The sequence below is a fragment of the Lycium barbarum genome, chromosome 2 (assembly GCF_019175385.1).
Source record: "Lycium barbarum isolate Lr01 chromosome 2, ASM1917538v2, whole genome shotgun sequence".
Taxonomy (NCBI): domain Eukaryota; kingdom Viridiplantae; phylum Streptophyta; class Magnoliopsida; order Solanales; family Solanaceae; genus Lycium; species Lycium barbarum.
In genome coordinates, this window is record NC_083338.1 from 145,122,416 (window position 1) to 145,147,114 (window position 24,699).

The following is a 24,699-nucleotide window of genomic DNA, read 5'->3' on the forward strand; positions in this document are numbered from 1 at the left end:
CGAGCATACCATTGTCGTGAAGCTTGCTTTATGCCATAAAGTGATTTTCTGAGCTTGCAAACATGTTGGGGACTTGGAGCACTCAACCTTATGGGGAATTTCATGTAAACTTCCTCATGTAAATCCCCATGTTGGAAAGCGTTGTTCACATCTAGTTGATAAATAGGCCAATTCTTCTGAACTGCCACTGCAAGTAAACATCTTATGGTAGTCATCTTAACAACTGGGGAAAAATTCTCATTATAGTCAATCCCCTGTTGTTGAATGTCACCTCTAACAACCAGCCTGACTTTTAGTCTCTCGATAGTTCCATCTGATAGATGCTTGACTTTGTAGACCCATTTACAGGGCAAAGGTTTCTTTCCAGGTGGTAGGATAACAACATCCCAAGTCTTGTTGTTTTCTAGAGCTTCAATTTCTTTGTTCATAGCTGCTTTGCAGCCTAGGTGATTCTCAACCTCTGAAAAACTGTTAGGTTCTGAAATCTGGGAAATAGAGTTGAGTATGTTTTGGTTCTGAGAAGACAAGGCTGAAAAAGAGAAAGTGGATGGTTGTACTGGAGTGGTAAAACAAGCTCTAGTTACATTTGTGAGGATAACATCATCACACTCATAATCCTTTAGATAAGCCGGTCTTTGAGTGATTCTAGTAGTCCTTCTAGGGGGTATAAAAGGTGAGGGTAAAGAGGAGGAGTTAGGGTTTGTACTTATGTTATGCTGTCCTAAATTGGGAGAAGTAGAATTGAGGAGGTTATCTTGTGATGCATGAGGTGAGTTACTACTAGAACTGTTAGGTGAGAACTGATGTGGAGATCTGGATGTGAGATTAAAAGGAATAGGTGGTGTACTGTTAGGAGTAGAATGATTATTAGGAATATCAGCTTGATCTGGCATAGGTGGAATAGGTGTTGTCTAAAGGGGACTGGATGTAACATCATGTGTTTTGGTAAAAAGAAGGAAGGTTGGAAGGATTGTGGGCTGAGAATGGGAACTAGAAGCAAAAGGAAAGATATTCTCATGAAAGTGCACATCTCTTGATACAAGCAGTTTCTTAGTGTTCAAGTCTAAACATTTGTACCCTTTTTGAGTTTCTGGATATCCAAGGAATACACAAGCCTTAGCTCTAGGCTCAAATTTCCCTCTATCAAACTAGAGACATAAATAGGACAACCAAAAACTTTCAGTCTCTCGTAGGCAGGTTTGCTTTGAAACAGTGCCTGATAGAGAGTTTTTCCTCTTAAAACTTTGGAGGGTATTCTATTAATAAGATATGTGGCTGTCAACAAACACTCACCCCAATATTTTATAGGAACTTTGGATTGGAAATACAGTGCCCTAGAGACTTCTAGTAAATGCTTGTGTTTTCTCTCCACAACTCCATTTTGTTGTGGAGTAGAAACACAGCAGGTTTGATGAATTATACCTTCCGAGGATAAAAATTCTGAAGCTATTGCACTTTTTCCTAATTCAAAAGCATTATCAGACCTTATAATTTTCACCTTTACATTGAATTGTCTCTCCACCATAGATAGAAAATTTTTCAAAACAGGAAAAACATTGTTCTTATTTTTCAACAAGTGAGTCCAAGTTCCTCTACTATAATCATCAACAATAGTAAGGAAATACTTAAAACCATCATGTGTTGGTTCTTTATAAGGTCCCCAAGTGTCTATATGAATCAATTCAAAAATTCTCTTGGACTTAATGTGACTTATAGGAAAGGACATCCTAGATTGTCTTGCCATGGGAAAAACATCACAAGTACATGTAGACATAGATGGAAATTTAAAGGAACCAATGTATTTCATTGCATGGAAAGGAAAATGCCCCAATCTTTTGTGCCATAAAATTACATCAGATTTTGATTGAATGGAAATGGGAACAGAAAATGAAATTGAAACAGAATTAGAAACTTTCTCTGAAACTACTACATTGCTACTGGCCTTAGAACAAAAACTATTAGTGGTCCTATTAGGTTGAAGAAGGAATAGTCCATCCTTAGATTCACCAAAAGCTTGAGCCCTCTTCATAAAAGGGGCCTGCAAAAGACAACCAACTGGTGTGAATAGAAGAATTGATTAAAACTGTTTAACAAACTTGTCAACTGACAGTAGGTTGTATTTGAAAAAGGGCATATATAAAACATTTTCTAGAGTCATATCTGCGAATATAGTGATGCTGCCTTTGTGAGTGATACTAATTTTAGATAGGTTTGGGAAAATGATAAACATAGGGCTAGATAGAGGAATCAAAGATTTGAAAATTTTAGAATTGAAGCACATGTGGTCAGACGCCCCTGAATCTATGATCCAGTAGCTAGAATTTTTGGTAGCTAACACTGTAAAAGAGAGGGTGTAAGATATATGATGTGCCGTGAATTTCGGCACAGTTTATGCCTTTGTAACTAGAAGTGTTGCTTGTTTTTAAGTGTTTTTACATTGTTTCTTATGTTATTTTTGTGTTTTATAGGGTTGGTTAACTAAGAATCAGAAATGAGATTAAAGGCTAAAAAGCGGACAAATTGGAGCTAAATGACGGTCCGTTACTCATGTTACGGTCCGTAACATTGAACCGTAACAGGAGCCAAATTTCCAGAAAGTTTTCATGGAAACATCAGTGTTACGATGTCGTGTTACGGTCCGTAACATCAGCCAAAATTTCAGAGAGTTGCCAAGTAATTGTCACAAGTTACGCTTCAGAAGGGCGGACCGTAATACAGGTTACGGTCCGTCGCATGGTGGCCGTAACAACAAGTGGACAAATGACGAAATGAAGGACGGACCGTAACCTGAGTTACGGTCCGTAACGATGCGGCGTAAGGGCAGTTTTGTCCAGAAACTTGGCGCGATTTTTGGCTCTATAAATACTTAATGTAGGGTTTTAATTCAGCAGCCAGATATATTTTTGAGAGCATAAACTCTAGGTTTTTCATATTAGAAGTTTTTGGAGCATTTAAAGTAAACTACTTCACTTCCATTCCACCTTGTAATTGCATTGTAAGTATATTATGTCAACTTTTAAGCTTTCTTTGCTAGTCAAGATTATGAGTAGCTAATTTTAAAGTTAAGGTTGTGAGTCCCATGATGAATATTATGTGAATGAGTTTCTATTATTGATATATGCATAATGGTTGTTGGTATTCATTCAGTTTTTGTGATTTAGCGTTGGGTGATGATTACAAGCATTATCCTAAGCCATTATATTATCTTTTCTTGGGAAAGAAAGTTAGTATTGGTAAGATTGAATGACAATGACTCGAGGCGTTAACCCTCGTTTAATAGACTAACTTATGGATGAGAACAAGTCTAAATTGGCATTTTTGGTCATTCTTCGATTGCAACTCTTTTACATTCGGAAGAATCATAAAGAGGAAATACGACTTAACTGTTGGAAAACATTAAGAAGTTCTTAAGAGACCAAGTGCATATTCATAGAACAACCATTAGAAGTATATCACATTGAAACCTGAAGCATAATATCTAATCAAATTGGGGAACACAACCTTAGTCTCTATTTCACATTAAATACAATTTCAGTCAAAAATACTTAATTACATTATTCAACAACTATTTCAAACTATCAGGAATAGGATTAAAGCTTTTAAAGTCTAGTATCGCATACAATTAGTACTCTTTTCTCTCCATATTCCCTGTGGGATTCGACCCCAACCTTGTTGGGTTACTATATTTGACAATGTCCGTGTTACATCATTAATAGGTGTAATTTGAGCGTATCAAATTTTGGCGCCGCTGCCGGGGAATACGGTTTAGAAATTACTAATTGTTGTGTAATCTTCTTTAAATTTTTTTCTATTCCATCACATCTTGTTTGCTGTTGTAGCGAACCAAGTGAACATGGCAGGAAGACACAATCGCAATCAAGGAAACCAAGGGGGAATCCAAGTGAACCATCCTGCACCAGAAGAAGAGGAGGATGAGAATGTATTTGCAGAATTCATCGACGAAGCTGATTATGCTTCTGCTGTAGTTCCTCCTAGAACGGGAAATGCTAATTTCAAAATTGATAGTTCTATCTATCAGCTATTGAAACTTGAAGGCTATTTCCGAAATTTTTCGGAGGATTGTCCACTCCGACACCTGAAGAATTTCCTGCATGTATGTTCTTAACAATCCCAAGGTGTTGTTCCTGTTGATGCACTGCGGTTACGAGTCTTCAAATATTCCTTGGCTGGCCAAGCAAGGGAATGGTATGAAAAGCTCCCAGCAATACCATTCATACCTGGAACGAGTTAACCAATATATTCTTGAAAAAGTGGTTTCCACCAAGCAAAAAGGCTGAGCTTAGGGACAAGATCTTTGAGTTCAAACAACTTCCGGGGGAACAACTATATGCAGCATGGGAGCGTTTCAAATATTATCTAGCTCAATCTCCGAATCATGGATTTCCGGATGCTATCCTCACCGAGAAATTTTACAAGGGGTTAGATATCATGAATCAAATTGCTGTCAACACTGCAGCTGGGGGATGCTTCATGGACAAATCATTTGTCAACATCACCAGGTTACTCGACAAGCTTACTACCCACAACCAAGCTTGGCATTCTAGTGATAGTGAAACCGTGTCATATGATAGTCCCTCTACTGCCGCGGTGGCCAAAGAAAACCATGAGCGAGATCATGCTTTTGCTCAATTACAAACCACCGTGGATTTATTATCGAAGAGGCTTATGGAGAAAGAAGCCAAAGGTGTGAATGTTGTAAAGGAGATGCCACCTCATGCTCCCGGAATGTACCAAGTCTCTGAAGAAGCTTATCTAGAGGGGCAGCCACAATATGAAGATGCGAATTATGTCAACAACTCGCAAGGGGGCTATCAAAGGCAAAATTATCAAGGTCCTGGTAATCACCCATGGCAAAAGCCTCAACAACAATTTCAAGGGAACAATTATGGAAGAAATGATCAGGGCAATCCAAATCAAGGGAATTACAACAACTATAATTATGGCAACAAGAGCTCGAACCCCTACATTCCACCTAGGGGGAAAGCATCTAATTCCCAACAGTGGAGAGATAATTCAGCTAGCAACTCTGCTGGCAACACGCCTAATGATTCTGCGGAACTGAAAAGTGTGATGCAGAAAATGCTAATGAATCAAGACAGAACAGAGAGCACAATCAAGGGAATGTCTCAGGTCCAACTATCTCATTCAGCTTTCATTCAGAAGCTTGAAGCACAATTTAGAGACCTTTCCCGAGAAGTGCATACTCCTCAACGGGGACAACTACCGAGTGATACAGTTCCAAATCCAAAAGGTAGTGGAGTAAACTCTGTGGAGAATGTACTTGCTATTAGCACCAGAAGTGGAAAAATATTTCAAGGTGCTAATAAAAAGGTGATTGATCTGGAACCAATTGTTGAAAAAGAAGAAGCGCAGCCTGATGTACCTGATGTTATTGTAGAGGAAGAAACAGAGGAGGAAGTCCCTATTGTGGCTGAAGAGGAGTAGAATCTTGAAAATCTCAAGGCACAAAGAGAAAAACAGGAAGGGGGAAAGGCAAAACTTTCCGGCGCTCTTCGCCCTTTGAGCCAATTGTTTAAATCTTTGCCGCCTTTTCCTCAAAGGTTAGTGAGAAAAACAGAAGATGAGAAGTGCTTGCGATTTTATGATCAACTCAAGCAGTTGAAAATGAACATTCCTTTCATGGACGCTGTCCAAGAAATTCCTGGCTTTGCTAAGTATTTGAAGGATCTTTTAACAAAGAAAAAGAAGCCATTGAAACACGACACTATGGGTATTACTCACCGCGTTAGTGCTATTCTTTCCAAGACCACAGTGCAAAAGAGGGAAGATCCTGGAGCATTCACAATTCCATGCACCATAGGGCCGCAAGATTTTGCCAGGGCTTTGTGTGATAACGGGGCGAGTATAAATCTTATGCCCTTGGAAATTTTCAAGAGATCGGGGCTAGCGATGCCAAGGCCAACTACCATGAGGTTGTAGATGGCTGACAGATCGATAAAAAGGCCAGTGGGGGTAGTTGATGATGTGCTGGTTCAAATCGGGGAATTCCTACTGCCAGCAGATTTCGTGATTCTTGATTGTGCTATTGATCAGGAAATTCCTATCATTTTGGGAAGACCTTTCCTTGCGACAGGGAGGGCTCTTATGGATTCCGAGAAGCAGGAGATCAAGTTCCGGGTGAACGATGAGGAGGTGACTTTTCACGCTAGCAAAGGCATGAAATTACCTAGTCCTTATCAAAGTATTTCAGTCATAAACTCGGTTGATGAGGTGGATAAAGCAGTGGAATTTAAAATGGAGTAAGAATGCTTGAGTGAAGAATTATTGGCCATCTTGGTGAATTTTGATGCCGAACAAATGGTGGGATATGATGAGACAGTGAATTCACTCACAGGTCTGGGGTCTTACTCTTATGGGCCCAAGAAACTGTCTCTTGATTTAGAAAAACGAACAACTCCTCCAGGAAAACCATCAATTATTGAGCCACCGAAGTTGGAGCTCAAGCAACTTCCATCCCATCTTAAATATGTGTTTCTTGGAGCAAATGCTACTCTTCCAGTTATTGTGTCATCAATTCTGAATGAGGGCCAAGTTCAGAGACTCATCGTAGTCTTGAGGAAGCATTTAAGAGCTTTGAGTTGCACTATTGCAGACATCCGGGGGATTCCCTCCGGAATTTGTGAGCACAGAATTCAGTTGGAGGAGGAAAGTTCACCAAGTGTTGAGCATCAGCGAAGATTGAATCCACCGATGCAAGAGGTGGTAAAGAAAGAGATTATTAAGTGGCTAGATGCTGGGGTGGTTTACCCAATTGCCAATAGTCCATGGGTAAGTCCAGTCCAATGTGTGCCAAAGAAAGGGGGCATCACTGTTGTCCCTAAGCTGAACACAGCATCGTGCAAAGATCATTTCCCTATGCCTTTTATTGATCAAATGCTTGATCGGCTAGCTGGAAGGTCTTATTATTGTTTCTTAGATGTGTACTCAGGATACAACCAAATCAACATTGCATTGGAAGACCAAGAAAAGACTACTTTCGCTTGTCCCTATGGGACATTCGCTTTCAGCCGGATGCCATTTGGTCTTTGCAATGCTCCGGCTACTTTCCAACGATGTATGATGTCCATATTCTCCGACATGATCGAAAACTTTCTTGAAGTATTCATGGATGACTTCTCTGTGGTGGGAGATTCATTCGATGACTGTTTAGACCATCTCGATCGGGTGCTGCTAAGATGTGAGGAGACAAACCTCGTTCTCAACTGGGAAAAGTGTCATTTTATGGTAAAGGATGGAATTGTCCTTGGCCATAAGATTTCAGAAAAAGGGATTGAGGTTGATCAAGCCAAAATCGATGTGATTTCACAACTCCCTCCGCCCATTTCAGTAAAAGGAGTTCGGAGTTTCTTGGGACACGCCGGATTCTATAGGAGGTTTATCAAAGACTTCTCCAAAATTGCAAACCCAATGTGCAAACTCTTGGAAAAAGAGTCCAAATTCAATTTTGATGATAAGTGCATCAAGGCTTTCGACGAGTTGAAGCTGAAGTTAACCTCCGCACCTATTGTTGTGTCCCCGGATTGGTCACTGCCCTTTGAATTAATGTGTGACGCCAGTGGTCTTGTAATTGGCGCTGTGCTTGGTCAGCGGCTAAACAAGATCCTGCACCCAATTTATTATGCTAGCAAAACACTGAATGGAGCTCAATTGAACTATACAGTAATGGAGCAGGAACTACTTGCCATTGTTTATGCTTTTGAAAAGTTCCGAGCTTATTTGTTGGGTACCAAGGTAGTGGTTCACACTGACCATGCTGCATTGAGCTATTTGATGGCGAAGAAGGATGCTAAGCCTCGGTTGATAAGATGGGTCTTGCTGCTACAGGAATTTGACTTTGATGTCAAAGACTGAAAAGGGTCTGAAAATCAAGTAGCTGACCATCTCTCCAGACTTGAAGCACCAGGGAGACCGATTGATGTGCTGGATATTGATGACACTTTTCCGGATGAATGAGTCTTGGTCATCTTCAATGATGTGGCACCATGGTATGCCGATATTGCCAATTATTTGGTCACTGGCATCATTCCTGACGAGTTGAAGGCATATCAAAAGAAGAAATTCTTGAGAGATTGTCGACAATTTTATTGGGATGAGCCTTACTTATTCAGGACGTGTGCTGACAATATGATCCGGAGATGTGTGGCGGAATATGAGGTGATGGATATTTTGAAGGCGTGCCATGATTCTCCGGTTGGTGGACATCACAGTGGAAATCTAACCGCAGCCAAGGTGCTAGAGTGTGGCTACTACTAGCCAGCCATTTATCGTGATGCAAATATGTTGGCACGCTCTTGTGATAAATGCCAACGCCAGGGTACGATAGGTAGGAGGCATGAAACTCCGATGAATTTTGTTCTTGAGATGGAGCTCTTTGATGTATGGGACTTGATTTTATGGGGCCCTTCGTGAGCTCCTACGGCCTGAAATACATTCTTGTTGCGGTGGATTATGTCTCTAAATGGGTGGAAGCAGTGGCCTTGCCTAACAATGATGGTAGGAGAGTCAATGCCTTTCTAAAAAAGAACATCTTTACTAGATTCAGTACTCCTAGAGCTATTATTAGTGATGGTGGCTCTCATTTCTGCAACAAACCATTTGCTGATCTTCTTTAAAAATATGGCGTGCATCACAGGGTTGCCACTCCATATCATCCTCAGACAAGTGGCCAGGTTGAGGTCTCAAACAGAGAGATAAAAAGCATCTTGGCGAAGACGGTCAATGTAAATCGCACTGACTGGTCCAAAAAGTTAGATGATGCTTTATGGGCATATCGCACGACGTTCAAAACGCCTATTGGGACTTCACCGTATAAGTTGGTATTTGGGAAGGCATGTCATTTGCCTATTGAGCTTGAGCATAAAGCCCTTTGGGCATTGAAAAAGCTGAACATGGACTAGCATGAAGCAACAAAACTGAGAGTTTTTCAAATCAACGAAATGGATGAATTTAGGTACAATGCCTATGAAAGTGCAACACTGTACAAGGAGAAGATGAAGTACTATCATGATTCGAAGATCCTAAAAAGGGATTTTCAGCCAAAGGACTTGGTCTTGTTGTACAATTTATGCCTAAAGTTCTTTCCGAGCCAGTTAAAGTCTCGGTAGTCTGGTCTTTTTGAAATCGCAAGTGTTTCCCCAAATGAAAGCGTCATTGAGGTGAAATCCGAGGATGGCACTCGGACTTTTAAGGTTAATGCACAAAGAGTGAAGCATTACCATTGGTGTATTGATGATGGTAAGGTCGTTGATAGGTATCGTTTGAAATACGGTTCCTGAACTCGAAAATGAGGTATCACGTCAAGCTGTGACGTTAAACCAAGCGCTGTGTGAGAGGCAACCCACATTTACTGCTTTGTAAGTAATTTAAATTTTGTATTTTCCTTGTGTTCTTTTGTGTTTTTGATGTGCTAATGTGGTAGGATTTTGAGAACTGAAGAGGTCAAATAACTGCTGAGTTTTTCGCAGACGAGACGCTCCACGTTACGGCACGTAACTCATGTTATGGTCCGTATCATGGAGCGTAACAAGCAAAAGAAAAATCAAAAATCGCTGAAGGATTGAGAAAGAATGATACGGTCTAAGTTACGGACCGTCACACATGTTACGGTCCGTAACACAGGACCGTAACTTGGTAAAAATTCTGGGCAGGTAATACGGACCGTACCACGAGTTACGGTCCGTAGGCTGTAATGCCAGATCATTAATGAAAATGGGAAACGGTGTCGTTTGGTTGACCGTAACACGTGATACGGTTCGTATCCCATGTTACGGTCCGTAACAGGGAACGTAACCGTCGGGCATGCTTAAATACATGAACCGACGGTTACAAAATTATAATCGGTGCCTTAAAACTTTTTAAACTCCCTCTCCCCAAACTTTCCCTTTTCTCTTCTTCACATCCTCCTCTCTTCATCTTTCATTCTCCTCCATATTTCTCTAAATCTCATTGTTATTTTCTTGTCAAAAATCACTGCTTTACATTTCGAGTTTCGTCAAATCATCGCCAACGATCATGTATCACCATGTCTTAACTCTCTTTCTTCTTTTATCAAGACGAATGCTATGATCTTCATGCGTGAATTCATATGATATGTGTTTAAATTAGTATTTTGACTGTGTTGATTTAGTTTGAATTCCCATTGATTAATTGTGCGGGGTTTGACAAAGGGTGGGGGTTGGGATTGGTATGTGTGCTATTTGCAAGATTCGTGGGCACAAGCATATTGTTTCCCAATGAATTGGAGGGCATTCCGATTGAAATTTTCATTCGTGAAATTACTAAATCAATTTGCCCACCAACTGTTCGATAAAAGTCCCCAATGAAAACTTTGGTAAAACCGGGTGAAGTCTGAGTAATCCGAGGCATGTGAGGGGATAAAATATTGTTTTACAACATACCCATGGAGCATTAAGTCAAAAATCTTGGCCTCGTGCTTAAAATGAGAAAATTTGGCCAAGCCATTTGTTTGTTAATCTGTTGCCCGTCATTCTGTGTTACGGACCGTAACATCGTACCGTAACACCGATAATTTCCATGAAAACTTTCTGGAAATTTGGCTGATGTTACGGTGGGATGTTACGGACCGTGTCGTATGTTACGGACCGTAACATCACATCGTAACACGATGATTTCCATGAAAACTTTCTAGAAATTTGAGAGACGTTATGGTGAGGTGTTACGGAACGTAACACGAGTGACGGTCCGTAACATCATACCGTAACCCCTCTCAAATTTCCAGTAAACCTTCTGGAAATTTTGGTCGTGTTACGACTCAATGTTACGGACCGTAACGCGTATGACGGTCCGTCGACTGTGTTACGGTGCCTGAGCTAATTGCAGGACCTAAGGCGGAGTATTTTCGAGGAGAGGACCGTCAGTTTCGATGGTCTTGATGGTTATCCAGGCATTCGTGACACTATCCTCTTCCATAAATTAGAGTTTCTGAAAAACTCTGTGGGGTCTTACATCCCGGTTTTTGTTCGGGAATTCTACGCTTTGTACGGGGTTGCTGTATTCAAAGCACTAAAAAAAGGGCAGCGCGCAAGTCAAGTACCGGCAATGACCGAGGTAATAATACGGAAAAAGAAGATTGACATCTCTCCGACGGCTATCAATAGAATACTATTCAGGGAGGATTATATAGAGCCTACAGCAGCGGAAGAAGGGGAGTTTGTATACAAAATTGAACAGAAAGATACAATCTCTGTCCGAAAATGGGTAGCTTCAGTTATTGCAAGAACAACAAATCCCGAATGGGCCTTGGTGCCAAAGTTGACAGCCACCGCGCGAATTTGGAAAAACACCCTCACGCCAGAGGCAAAGTTTTGGTGGCAGATTGTTCTATTTCGCATCCACCCTACCCAGACAGATAATGTTTTGACTCCGGACAGGGTTGTTCTTGTAGCTGCCATTATGTCGAGGTGTAAGATCAACTTCGGACGACTTATAGCAGAAGCTTTCCGAGAAAGAGCCACTCAGCCGGCCACTTCCCTCATTCATCTATGCCTGCTTACGCTATTATGCTTGCGTGCAGAACCAGAACCCGTACCCCATATCGATCACAGTGTGATTGCCAGAAGTATTTATGACATCACAAAGGGGAAGGATGATGTGTTGAGCCAGGGTTCAATGCCATCTGCATCGTCTTCTGAGGTCCCGGAGGGGCCAACGGGATCAGATGTTATACCCTTGGCTATCATGGGTGCTGGGTCCGTAACATTGAACCGTAACAGGAGCCAAATTTCCAGAAAGTTTTCTTGGAAACATCAGTGTTACGATGTCGTGTTACGGTCCGTAACTCATGTTACAGTCCGTAACATCTCACCGTAACATTAGCCAAAATTCCAGAGAGTTGCCAAGTAATTGTCACAAGTTACGCTTCAGAAGGACGGACCGTAACACAGGTTACGGTCCGTCACATGGTGGTCGTAACAACAAGTGGACAAATGACGAAATGAAGGACGGACCGTAACCTGAGTTACGGTCCGTAACGATGCGGCGTAAGGGCATTTTTGTCCAGAAACTTGGCGCGATTTTTGGCTCTATAAATACTTAATGTAGGGTTTTAATTCAGCAGCCAGATATATTTTTGAGAGCATAAACTCTAGGTTTTTCATATTAGAAGTTTTTGGAGCATTTAAAGTAAACTACTTCACTTCCATTCCGCCTTGTAATTGCATTGTAAGTATATTATGTCAACTTTTAAGCTTTCTTTGCTAGTCAAGATTATGAGTAGCTAATTTTAAAGCTAAGGTTGTGAGTCCCATGATGAATATTATGTGAATGGGTTTCTATTATTGATATATGCATAATGGTTGTTGGTGTTCATTCAGTTTTTGTGATTTAGCGTTGGGTGATGATTGCAAGCATTATCCTAAGCCATTATATTAACTTTTCTTGGGAAAGAAAGTTAGTATTGGTAAGATTGAATGACAATGACTCGAGGCGTTAACCCTCGTTTAATAGACTAACTTATGGATGAGAACAAGTCTAAATTGGCATTTTTGGTCATTCTTCGATTGCAACTCTTTTACATTCGGAAGAATCATAAAGAGGAAATACGACTTAACTGTTGGAAAACATTAAGAAGTTCTTAAGAGACCAAGTGCATATTCATAGAACAACCATTATAAGTATATCACATTGAAACCTGAAGCATAATATCTAATCAAATTGGGGAACACAACCTTAGTCTCTATTTCACATTAAATACAATTTCAGTCAAAATACTTAATTACATTATTCAACAACTATTTCAAACTATCAGGAATAGGATTAAAGCTTTTAAAGTCTAGTATCGCATACGATTAGTACTCTTTTCTCTCCATATTCCATGTGGGATTCGACCCCAACCTTGTTGGGACGTCCGCGTTACATCATTAATAGGTGTAATTTGAGCGTATCAAGATACCAGCTGCTGCATTAACATTTCCATGTGCTATAAACTCAGATGTTGTGCCAGAAGTTGGAGTTTCTGCCATCTTCTTTCCTCTGTAGTGAAGAACAGGCTCATTGTATTCTTCATCAGTCAAGTAATGGTTTGGATTGTTTTCCATGCTTGTGTTAGCATGCATCATTTTGTTCATCCCTTTAGTTTCATCAACTGACACAGAGTTGCTTTTTGCTGTAGGTTGTTGAAATTTCTTTCCTTTGGTGAATTTGAAATCAGGGGGAAACCCAATGAGCCTGTAGAATCCTTCCCTAGTGTGATTTGTCTTTTTGCAATAGGTACAGTAGAAGTTGTTTTGCTTAACTTGGAACCTTTGTTGTGACCCGTTTTCCCATCCTCCTTGATTTGTTCCCCTGTACTTCTGTCCTGCATAGACTTGATTAACAACATAAGTTTGGTTATCTGTATGAGCATTCATGTTTGCTTGTTTTCCTGCCATGAAATATGAGGATCCAGTGTATCCATTTGCATTAACATAGGATTCCCTTTGATTCTCATCTTGCAAGAGTAGTAAGTAAGCATGGTTTAGGTTAGGCAAAGGTTTAAGCATGAGAATGTTGCTTCTAGCTGAGCTATAGGTATCATTTAACCCCATTAGAAAATTGATTAGCCTTTCATCTTGAAGACACTTGTTTTGCTTATCCTTACCTCTATAGGTGCAATTACAGTTGCACTTGTTATCTGCGTTTAAAGAGTCTAGCTCATCCCAAAGCCTCTTGATCTTAGTGTAATAACCTGCTACATCAGTGTTTCCCTGAACTATACCACTTAGTTCCTTTTGCAAATGAAACAACTTAGCACCATTTGATTGTCCAAACCTTTGCTCTAGATCTGTGTATAAGTCCTTAGCAGTTTTTTAGTAAATTACACTATCTGCTATGTCTTTTGATAGAGAATTAAGCAACCAAGAAGTTACCATATCATTGCACCTATTCCATGCATGAAAACCTGATGAATCTGGGTCTGGCATCTTGCAGGTCCCATCGATGAACCCAAGCTTGTTCTTGGCCAAAAGAGCAATGAGAATAGTCCTTCTCCAACCTTGAAAACCTCTTCCATCGAAGATGAAGTTTACCAAGCTCATCCCAGGGGAGTCTGATGAGTGAATATAGAGAGGATTATTAGAATCAATTTGGGAAGGTCCTGTGATTTGAGTGACTGGATCTGTTCCTGCCATTGCTTAGAGAGTATGATGTGAAGGTTTGAAAGATGAAAGCAGATCTGGATCTTGAGGAGATCTTGAGGAGAAAAGCCTAATGCTCTGATACCATGTAGGAATTTAGAAAGCTAAGAATTAGAGAAATTTTCTGTGTATTTGATGAACAGTATTTACAAGTATTTATACAAGTGTTTAAGCCACTTGTTGTGAAAATATTCAAATCCTAAACTACCAAACTATGTAAATAATCAAATGTCCTAGGACTGAAAATTAATTATCTAAACCTAGATAACGACCTCTAACAAAATCTGTACAGCTCATTGTACCTCTAACAAAATCTGTACACCTCATTGTTTCTAGAAGGAAAAAAGAATACTATGTAAATGTTAAGGGGTTTTATTTACTAAAAGGAAAATCAGATTTGTGGACAAATGGGCTGGTCGTTTGATGCAGTACTCAAAGGCCCAATCTTCTCCATTTCAAATGAAGCCCAATGTGATAGATCAGCCCAAACCATTTATACTCCAGTCAAAATATCAAAAGACCAGTCAACTAATCCACATTTTTATTTTGACAACACCGATGTTCTTGTACTTTCTTTGTTCATGTCTGCATCGGTTTCATCCTTACTTTCTTGATTTTGATTTTGCATGCTAATAAAAATTAACCAGTCGGAGCTTGCCTAATATTTTCCAAAAATTGTAGTTATAGATTATTGTTGTATGTCAAGCAATTAAGCAAATTGTGAAAGGCAAATTCAAGATTTCTTAAAAGCTTCCATAAGTAAATCTTGTTGAGTTATGAAGCGTCGTTATAAAGTTGATCTAAACTTCTCAGGAATTGTAGAACATCCATAGAGGCATGTTTATATGAACATCCATACACGGGGATCTCTAAAAGCTCGTATGTTGATGGTGATTCTTTTTAAACTTGGCCACATTGCAGGGCTCATAAACAGAGTTTGTGTTAAAAAATAAAACCTCCCTTGGCGCTTCCACTGCCCTTTGGTTCTTTTTGTTTTTTGTAATTAAAAGCCGATTTCACAACCTTTATTTGTCCTGTGTGTATTGTGGTTTGATACTGACCCTAACCTTGTGGATTAACCTTCAAAAATTTGCGTGGGCGAAGGGCTACATCAGTCTAGTACTAGAGCAGGATTTAGAAATCAAATAGAACTAAACTGGAGTATTTGGGAGAGCTGCTCCTAAATATATTTGCTCCTGTAATAAAATAAATGAATACAGCGATCCGGCATGCTATGTGTAAAAAAGATAGAGAGTAACGAAAATCATAAGAAAAGTAGAAGAAATTCCTAATAGTCTTTGGGGTCATTTGGTTGAAAACAAGTTATTTTAGGATAACATATCCTGGATTAGTTATCCCGGTGATAGTTATTTCACCCTTCCACAGGGATAAAATACACACTACAATATCGGGATAACTATATACGGAATTAATTATACCATCATTTTATCCCAACTAAACATGGAATAAATTCATATCAAATATATTTTTGAGATTATTTATCCTTATCCTTGTACCAAACAAGCCATTGGAGTTAATTTGCATATAGTTTTCCGAGCACACTTTGGTTCTATGTGTCCATTCTAAGGCTTTCCTGAAGAATCTATATATCGATTCCAACTATTCTGCATGCAACAATTGTTCTTGGTCCATCTCAATATCAGATAGTAATTCATAGGACTAATCCTCGTTTCCTTTCTTTTTGTTGATTCTGGAATTTGCCAATTGAACTTTGGACGTCCTCTAAGCACCTCTACTTTTTCGGAGAATTTCTGTCACAAAATTTTAAAATGTATTATTTGATCAGTGAGACGTTTGATTTCTGCATGATATTTTTCGTCTAGTTTCTAATTTTTCTTAAGAAAATATGCTAGCTATTTGTCTTTGCAATTTTGCAAATCCATGCTTTCACTTAGACCTCAAACAACAGATGAAGAAAATGGCATCCAATTCCATAGTCTTGACTCATGCCAGAATAATTAAATGGTGATAGTTATTACTACTTAGTCATACACTTTTCGATTTTGTAGAGTCAATTTAATTAAAATTTGAAGCTAAATTGGATTAGATTAACTCAATTTCTATTAAAATTTATATATTTGAAAACTACATGAAAAGTACTGTAAGTTGCAACTTTTCTCGTATCAATTTGATAAAAAAATACATCTTAAAATGTTGGTCAAAGTTCATGCAATTTGAATCTCAGGAACCGAAAAATAGCACATAAATTGAGATAGAAATAGAATTAGTCATTCCCTCATAACATATACTACATTTTTAGTTATGTGAGATTGTGGTAACCAAATGCCATATCTAATGTATTGAATTTTATACGTAACAATTAAAATGCTGAACATGATATTAATCTAGACATGATTTGAAATCATGATATGAAATGAAGTTGATTTAATGTTGAAGTTTTGTTTGGACATGCAATTTCGATTTTTAAGTTGTATTTTTCTCATAAATCTGAAAACCCCACAAGTTGTGAAAACTATCAAAACTCGAGTAAATCATAGTTTATAACAAAGTTAATATGCTACCAAAAAGCCATTCTAAAAAATACAATATCTATTGATCGAGCTTTAGTTCAATAAAAGCGAAATTGAACATGAGTTGTAGTATAACTACTCTTAAATATAATCTTTCCACATGGTATAAACAATCTCTTACGTTGAGCATACATTTCCGATCAGATGACCGATAAGACCAACCAACATTTTTACTTTGAGTCAAATTTTACATTTAAAAACTATATTTACCAATTTATGATTTTTTTTTTTTACAAATTATAAATTTATGGGTCAAGTTTTGCATTTTAAAAAGTTTGAAATCATGATTTGAAGAAATCATGCCTTTAAGGAGAATTTGAGATTTGAAATCACGATATGATGTTGAAATTGATATTTTGTGCAAATTGCATAAATAAACGTTGATTTAAAATTAAAATATGAAATCATGGCCAATGGTAAAAGGTTCAAAAATACCTCTCTACTTCCATAAATTGGTCACTTTTATCCTCTGTTAAAAGTTGGGGCCAAATATACCCCTCATGACATAAGTTGGACCAAATATACCCCTTACCGTTACCAAAGTATTTAAAAATACCCCTCATTTCTAACATATTCACATATAAGCAAGCCTAGTCCTTGCAATTAGGTGACATGGATGCCATATGACATTTAACCTATTATATGTGGTGCCTATATGACAATTTTTTTGAAAGCAATCTGGAAAATTGATTGTAACGACCCGCTTGGTCGTTATGCATAATTTTACCATTCTACCCTTGCTAGTACTTTCCCGAGGTTAGGAATGAGCGGACCTAAATAAATTGGGGTGTGTTTTATGTTGTGTTTTGTCACTTATAAGTGACTTTGTGATGTGATTTTAACTTGGTTTGTTTTGGCTTGTGTTCATAGGGCCTTAGAATGATTTTGAGGGATTAAGTATAAAAATGTAGAAAATTTTGTGCTCACTGCCTAAAATGCATCGCTGCAGCAGAAGGATTTCCGCTGCAAAGAGACCGTTGCGGCGAAGAGGGGTCTCGTTACAGCGAAGGGGTGGATTTTTCAAAGGCAGGGACAATACTCGTCATCAAGGTAACTTTCCACCATTAATCTCGTTAGTTCTTTAATCATATTAACTCCTAGCACCAAATAAAAGCTAGTTTGGGGAGAATTCAAAGGTTAGAACACATAAGTTCATGAAACCCTAGAATATTAATGGGTTATTGTTTACTGTTGTTTAATCATCTAAGAGTAGAGATTATGACTTCATAGCATGAGAATTGGATATTCAATGATGAAAATAGTTGGTTGAGACCTAGTGTTCCAATAAAATGGGAACTTTGGCTAAAATCAGATTTGTAGGGTTGATTTGCTTATAGAACCTATAAATTGAGTTATACTCCATTACTTACTTAGTATTATGATTTCTAGACTTTGAACGTTCTGAGGCATTGCAAAAGGGGAAGGTTGTTGCGAAGTGATTCCATTGCTCAAATATGATTTGATGTAGGTTACGGTTTACTTGAGTTAGACTTTGATTAGTTGATTGTATATGTCGTAGAATTTATAGGAGAAAGCATATCTAGGTCTTCAGACTTGGAGTTTGGTGATCGTTGTTAGATGTATGATTAAATTGTGTGAAATGCTTCTCCATTGTTGAAATTGATAAACTTGAATTGTATTCTTGAGACCGTTGAAAGGAAGGTGTTCATATATACCCTTCACTGATTGATTGAGATAACTGTATAATTATGCTATGGTTGAGCAGAATTATTTGTGAGTCTTGTTATGACTTGTGTTACTATGACTGTACTGCATTGTTTCTGGCTTTGATATGGAACATATACATCTATTAAGACACATTTGATAAGGGGTGACGATGTAGCTTAGTAGTGAGCTCGTGGTCCGAGGTTCTTTCAGGAACTAGTGGTACATGGACACCATGGGTCCCTGCAGGTCATGACTATTTGGGGAAAACATCACCATTTAGCATGTGTGTACAGATATGCGACAGAGCTGAAAACTTCATTGTTTATTGTTTTACTTTCGGCTTGTGTATTGGTGTTTCATCGTTGGTAATTGATGATTGATTCTGAAAGCAGATTATTTGAGGATATTTATTGTGATCCATGTTTGTTGTGCCTGTCTGCCTATTTCATTTATTTTACGTATGTATGCATGATACTAAGTTTAGTCGGCCTATGATACCTACCAGTGAGCCGAGAGTCTTTCGGAAACAGCCGTGCTACCTTGGTAGGAGTAAGGTCTGCGTACACTCTACCCTCCCCAGACCCCACGTTGTGGGATTTCACTGGGTTGTTGTTGTTATTGTTGTTGTTATGATACCTATCAGTACGTGTTGTTTGTACTGACCTACACTTGCTGCACTTTTTTTGTGAGTGCAGATTTTGAGCCAGAGACGTCTTGCAGACCTCGCATCTAGTTAAGGTTACCCATTACCAAGATCAGAGGGCGAGCTCCTATCCGTGCCACGCTGCATGAAGATCTTTCTTTATTTCAGATGTCCATTTTCATTCCAGACATTATGTTTAGTTTAGATAGTATCTCTTCTTTTAGACATTGTTGGTTAGAGTCCTTGTACGGTGACTTTCAGATTTTGGGGATTTAATAGCTAGATTTTTCCACTTGCTATTTAGTATATTTTATTGTCAGACATTTTATTTCATTATTCGTGAGCAATGTTTATTAATTAGTTTAAGTAATTGAAATTGGCTTGATAATGCGTTAAGGGATTGGTTCGCCCACTATAGGACTAGTGTGGGTGCCACTCACGTCTGTTTGGGACGTGACATTGATTTTTCTAAAAACAAATGTGAAAAAATGGCTTTTATTAAAAATCTGATTTTTTTTATTATTATAAAATCCATTTCTTGAAAAAAAAATCTGGAAAAAGATTTTTTTTTAAATTAGTTTTTTCAAATATTGTTTTTTTAAATAAAAGATTTTTCAGACACTAAAAAAAAACTTTATAGTTTTCCAGATTAAAAAAGAATCATTTTCCATATTTTTTAATTAAAAAATTAAATTTTCGAGAATATATTTTTAAAAACGGGTTTTATAAAATAAAAAAAAATAAAAATTTTAATAAAAGCCATTTTCCCGATTATTTTTATAAAAATTGTCATGTAAGTACCACATAAAATAAGTTAAATGTCATGTGACGTTCATGTCACAAAACTACCTATAGCGCAGTATTTTACTGCGCTATAGCAGTAACGGAGACAGAGCCGTTAACTGCTATAGCGCAGTAAACTACTGCGCTATAGTGTGCAAACAGAACTTATATAGCGCAGTAATTTACTGCGCTATAGTGCCTTTTTTTTTTTTTCCAACCCTTTTAATTAACCCTTCTTCCATTGTCTTTTTAACGTATTTTGACCATAGATTAATCATGCTTCGCGACCCCGAAACATCAATATTTTATATAGAACCCTACTTATTTTTGTGCGATTAATAAGGTAGGATCAATACATCAAGGATACGCAAAATTTAGAATGGCCGTTTTAGTGGCTGAAAAGTGCTCGAACGCCATTTTCGTTTGAAGGTTCGGCGACATTATCTTGAAGTTCTTTGCGAATACTTAAATTTGTTCATCAATAATTAATCAAAAGTTTCTCAAAATGACAGCATTCATACAAAAAAAAACTTAATTAAATTGCACCATTCATTCATAACCTTGAGTAGATGAAAATACTTAACATACTAATATTCTTCAAAATAACAGCATAATCATACAATCATCAAAGTAAGAAAAAATCTTAAAAAACATTCATCAATTAATGCCCTTGATTTGATCTTCCCCCACCACCGCTAGACGTGCCACCACCACTAGAGGTACTTCCACCACGAAAGTTTACTCCACTACGAGAGGTACTTCCACCGCGAGATGTAGTTTGACCACCATGTCGTAAGGGACACTTGCACTTATCATGACCAACATAATTGCAAAATGAACATTTTCGAGTGTATCTCCCCGGTGGAACATCCATTTCATTATAAATACACGAGTATGCATTCTTTCTGAATTTACGGATAAATGTTTTATTTGCGACCATTGAAAATGGATCCGGTGGCCAATAACTCTCACCGCCAAGTGGGTAGAACCTTCCAGCATACGTTCTTGTATAATTTTCAACTGTATATTCCTCAGCCATGTACGAGGAGGCGTTCTTTCCCATTGCGATGAAACACTTGAAGGCATGAGAACATGGCATGTGATATGATTGCCACTTGCCGCATGTGCATGTTCTTGGAATCTCACAAATTGTATGGACGTTACCTCCTTTACCTTGGTGTACACTTGTTGTGAGTTCAAATATGCGCTCTGCAGGGTTGTACTCCATTCGGTCATGTTTCTGAGCCTTATATTTGTGGTGCTCGAACAGTGTTGACGGTTTTGGCAACCATCTTAGACCTTCTGTTGCATATGCTTTGACCTCTTTTGATCGAGTGACGAACCGCTCCACAACCTGCTTAAATGTCATTCTCACCATTGCGGTGACAGGTAGTCCGCGTGCAGATTTTAACAAACCATTGAATGACTCAGAGCTATTTGTTGTCAGCATATCCCATCGCCTACCTTCATCCTGGTGTAATGTCCATTTGTCTTTATCAATTGCATTCAACCAGTGGAAGGCTTCCTCATTCGCCCGCCTAATAATGTCCATCTGCAGGTTAAACTTCTTCTCCTGATGCTCTGTTGCAGCCGCCCACATCCAATTGCAAAGTGCTGGGATTCGATATGCCTTTTGGAAGTTTGCATTCAAATGCCTTAAACAATAACGATGGTAGGCAAATGGTGGCTGCCACCCCTGCAAATTGAACATATTATGCAATATGCCAGCATTTCTGTCTGATATCACACAGATTCCCATGCGATCCTTAATAACGTGTTGCCTTAAGTAGTCCAAAAACATACCCCACGTACTAATGCTCTCATTAGCTGCAATTGCAAAAGCTAGAGGGAATATAGCTCCATTTGCATCCATTCCAACTGCTATTAGCAGCTTTATGTCATACTTCCCATACACATGTGTTCCATCTATTGATATTACAGGCCAACAATGAGCAAAACCATCAATGCATGATTTGAATGCCCAAAACACAAAATCAAAAATATTACCGGGCACACCAGGTTTCGATTTGAGCTTCCATTCAACAACAGTATCATGATTGAAATGTTGTAGAGCCGCCATGTATCTCGGAAACTTCTTGAAAGAGGCCTCCCAATTGCCGTGGACTATCTCATGTACACGCCTACGCCCAAGATACGCCTTCCTCCTAGTAATAGTTTTGCTATATACTTTCAGGACGGTTGTAATACAATCTTTAATAGGGTACCTGAAAAAGTTGAAATATCAGCATGTAACAACGACGAACATTATATTAACACCAAAAATAAAATAAACTTAGGCGAAGGGGATACCTTGGGTTTTTTCCAATGTCGGCAACTAATACACGCGCAATCAAATTAGTATCTAGATTGCAATGATCATCTGGGAGGTCACCCATATCACAAGTGTGCTTTGTGTAGAACTTTGAAATAGTCCACATCTTTTCAGCAGTTTCCTTACCACGAAGCATCCATTCGCAGCCTTGATATTTTCGCTTACAGACCAATCGCCAAACTTTTCGTGTGGAATCGTCAACTCTAAACTCCCTCATCCCCTGGATGCAATAAATCTTAACAATCCACTGGCTCTTTCCACAAACTTCGCCGAACATGATCATCATCCCTAGTAAAGACAAAGGCATCTGGGCGATCTTGAAGATGATCAAGATAGGGGATCTCATCGGAATGCCACTGAATCGGCGTCGACTATTGCTGTTGAAATTGGCTTTGCGAGTGAACCGGAGTCGACTCTTGTTGTTCAAATGGTTGCTGTGAATTCAGTTCCTCCTCGTGTGCCGGACTGTCCATCATGTCTTGCAACAGTTCTAATTGATGTTGATGATTAATTCCAACCTCAATCTCATCGTCACTTTGCTCATCGTCACTTTCCTCCGCATTAGGTATTTCCTCACTATCGCTGGGTGATGTCACTATATAATTCGGATAATCCGGACCATCCATAGCAGTCCTTTGCCTATAATTTGGTGCAACCACCACATTCTCCCTACATTAGAAATTAGGATGTTTTAACTATTACACATCAAATAACACTATTGATGTTAAAAAAATAGACGTACCGATAGTAATCAACTGCACCGAAACTTGAGGAAGGTCCATCGCTTTGAGTTGTTCGATAGGCTGAGGATGTTCCAACCTGATTCCTCCATCCCGATTGAGGAGACCGTCCGATATGATCCATATCAGGTGTATAACCCCTAAATAATATAATCGACATCATTAGCAGCATTCAAGTGCCATAATAATAATAATAATAATAATAATAATAATAATAATAATAATAATAATAATAATAATAATAATAATAATAATAATATTGTAAAAAATGAATATTTACCACTGCCCGTCAAATTACTGACTTAATCTATCCAGAGGAATTTGGCTAGTCAAGATGCTTTCATAGGTACTCATATCAGGGTAATTGTGTTGATAAGTAGGTTCCGCTTGAGTGACTTCGGCCTGAATTATAGACGGGGCTTCCCGACGAGGGCTATTTCGGGCTTCCTGAGGAGCCCTAGCTATGAATTCAAGTCGATTAATGAGCACCTTTTCGATATACATTTCAAGGACGTTTAAAGTTATGCATCGCCTATAATCATACGACGCCTTCAAATAATCAGTTAAAGAATCATCGTCTTGAATGTACCACTGTCCATAACTAGTTACACCTTGCGGCGTAAATGACACTGGATATTTTCCAATTATACTTAGATCAAAATCACTTCTACTAACTTGTAGTCTATTATATAAGGCTTGGAGTAGTTTTGAGAATTTTAAGTCAAGTGGAAACTTAACATGATATTTTGGGGGAGAATCGTAGCCCAAATTATTTTCCTCGAATAAAATTTGTCCGTCCCAGAATAAAGAAACTTTAATTCTTGGAACATCTGTCATATTTTGAATAACTGAGGAGGAATACAGAATGATAAAACTAGTTAAAACTCGGTATTAATAGGACTAATGCATGCATGCAATTACAGTGTTTTGCAGTGTTACGTCAAATCAAATAATGGCTGGAGAACCGAATAACGCATTAATTTACTGCGTTATAGCACTATAACGCAGTAAATTTAATGCGTTATTGAGGTCTTGTGTCATAACAACGCAGTAAAATCATGCGTTATATAATATAACGCATGATTTTACTGCGATATGCGACTGCCCCAACATCACCTCACTTGCCAAAATAGTTCGAATCAAACTTTATATAATGTAATTTGACGACTAACTGTTACAAACGCAACATTCCACACAAAATTGAGTTAAGATGACATTTTTTGATCAATTTAGAGATATTAATCGTGTTATATCATTCACTCCAGCAAATATCTTTGAAGCAATGGGTAGGACATGGGAACTAAGTGATGATGATTTTCATTACTCAAATAACCCTAACGACAGATTCAATCGAGAATACAATAATAAAATGAGAGAGGAGTGGGATTGGCGTGTTAGGGAAGCTGAAGCACTGGAGCACAAGTTAGCGTCAGTAAGGCTTAAACGCCCAAAAAAACGTGCTATGTCAATGCCTCGCGAAACTCCAAAAGAGTTTAATTTGGCTCTTAATCGTTTTCGCGAAGAGAACAATCGGATGCAAATACGTTACCATAGGGTAGAATATGGTATACATGGTAGCACAAGATTTAGATCCAAGTGGGATTCGGACTGTGAAATGTCCGATGAAGATTAATATTTTTCTTACAAGAAGGTAAGTAGGTAGGGTCATTAAGACCCTCCCCCCCCCCCCCCCCCCCGGAGGGTTCTTGGGGGTTTGCAACTATATAAATAGCCCTTTCTTTTCTTAATAGACTACACCATATTATTCAATGTCAAGCAGTAGAAACTCACCTTGGTCTTTACTCCT

At 38.5% G+C, this 24,699-nt stretch overlaps 1 protein-coding gene and 1 non-coding gene across 2 annotated transcripts; both read right to left on the reverse strand.

The window, feature by feature from the left end:
- Positions 1 to 1,063: 1,063 nt before the first annotated feature.
- Positions 1,064 to 14,168, reverse strand: LOC132629096 (uncharacterized). The gene is made up of 3 exons (XM_060344833.1): positions 13,940 to 14,168; positions 12,953 to 13,822; positions 1,064 to 2,055 (listed from the first exon to the last, which is right to left on the reverse strand). Exons 1-3 carry the CDS (start codon positions 14,166 to 14,168, stop codon positions 1,064 to 1,066), a joined length of 2,091 nt encoding a protein of 696 aa, XP_060200816.1.
- On the reverse strand, positions 4,297 to 4,403 carry LOC132629521 (small nucleolar RNA R71). Its single transcript, XR_009578292.1, has one exon. It is a non-coding gene; the product is annotated as a small nucleolar RNA R71 (small nucleolar RNA).
- Positions 14,169 to 24,699: the final 10,531 nt, after the last annotated feature.

Bases quoted from the DNA above. Each gene is read 5' to 3' on its own strand.
- LOC132629096 (XM_060344833.1), bottom strand. From the start codon at position 14,168: ATGGCAGGAACAGATCCAGTCACTCAAATCACAGGACCTTCCCAAATT. The intron at 13,823-13,939 runs GTTTTCATGCAT...ACTTATACACAG, and splicing joins GCCAGACCCAGATTCATCAG to ATCTAGAGCAAAGGTTTGGA. The intron at 2,056-12,952 runs GTATCTTGATAC...TATTCACACCAG, and splicing joins AAATGTTAATGCAGCAGCTG to TTGGTTGTCTTTTGCAGGCC.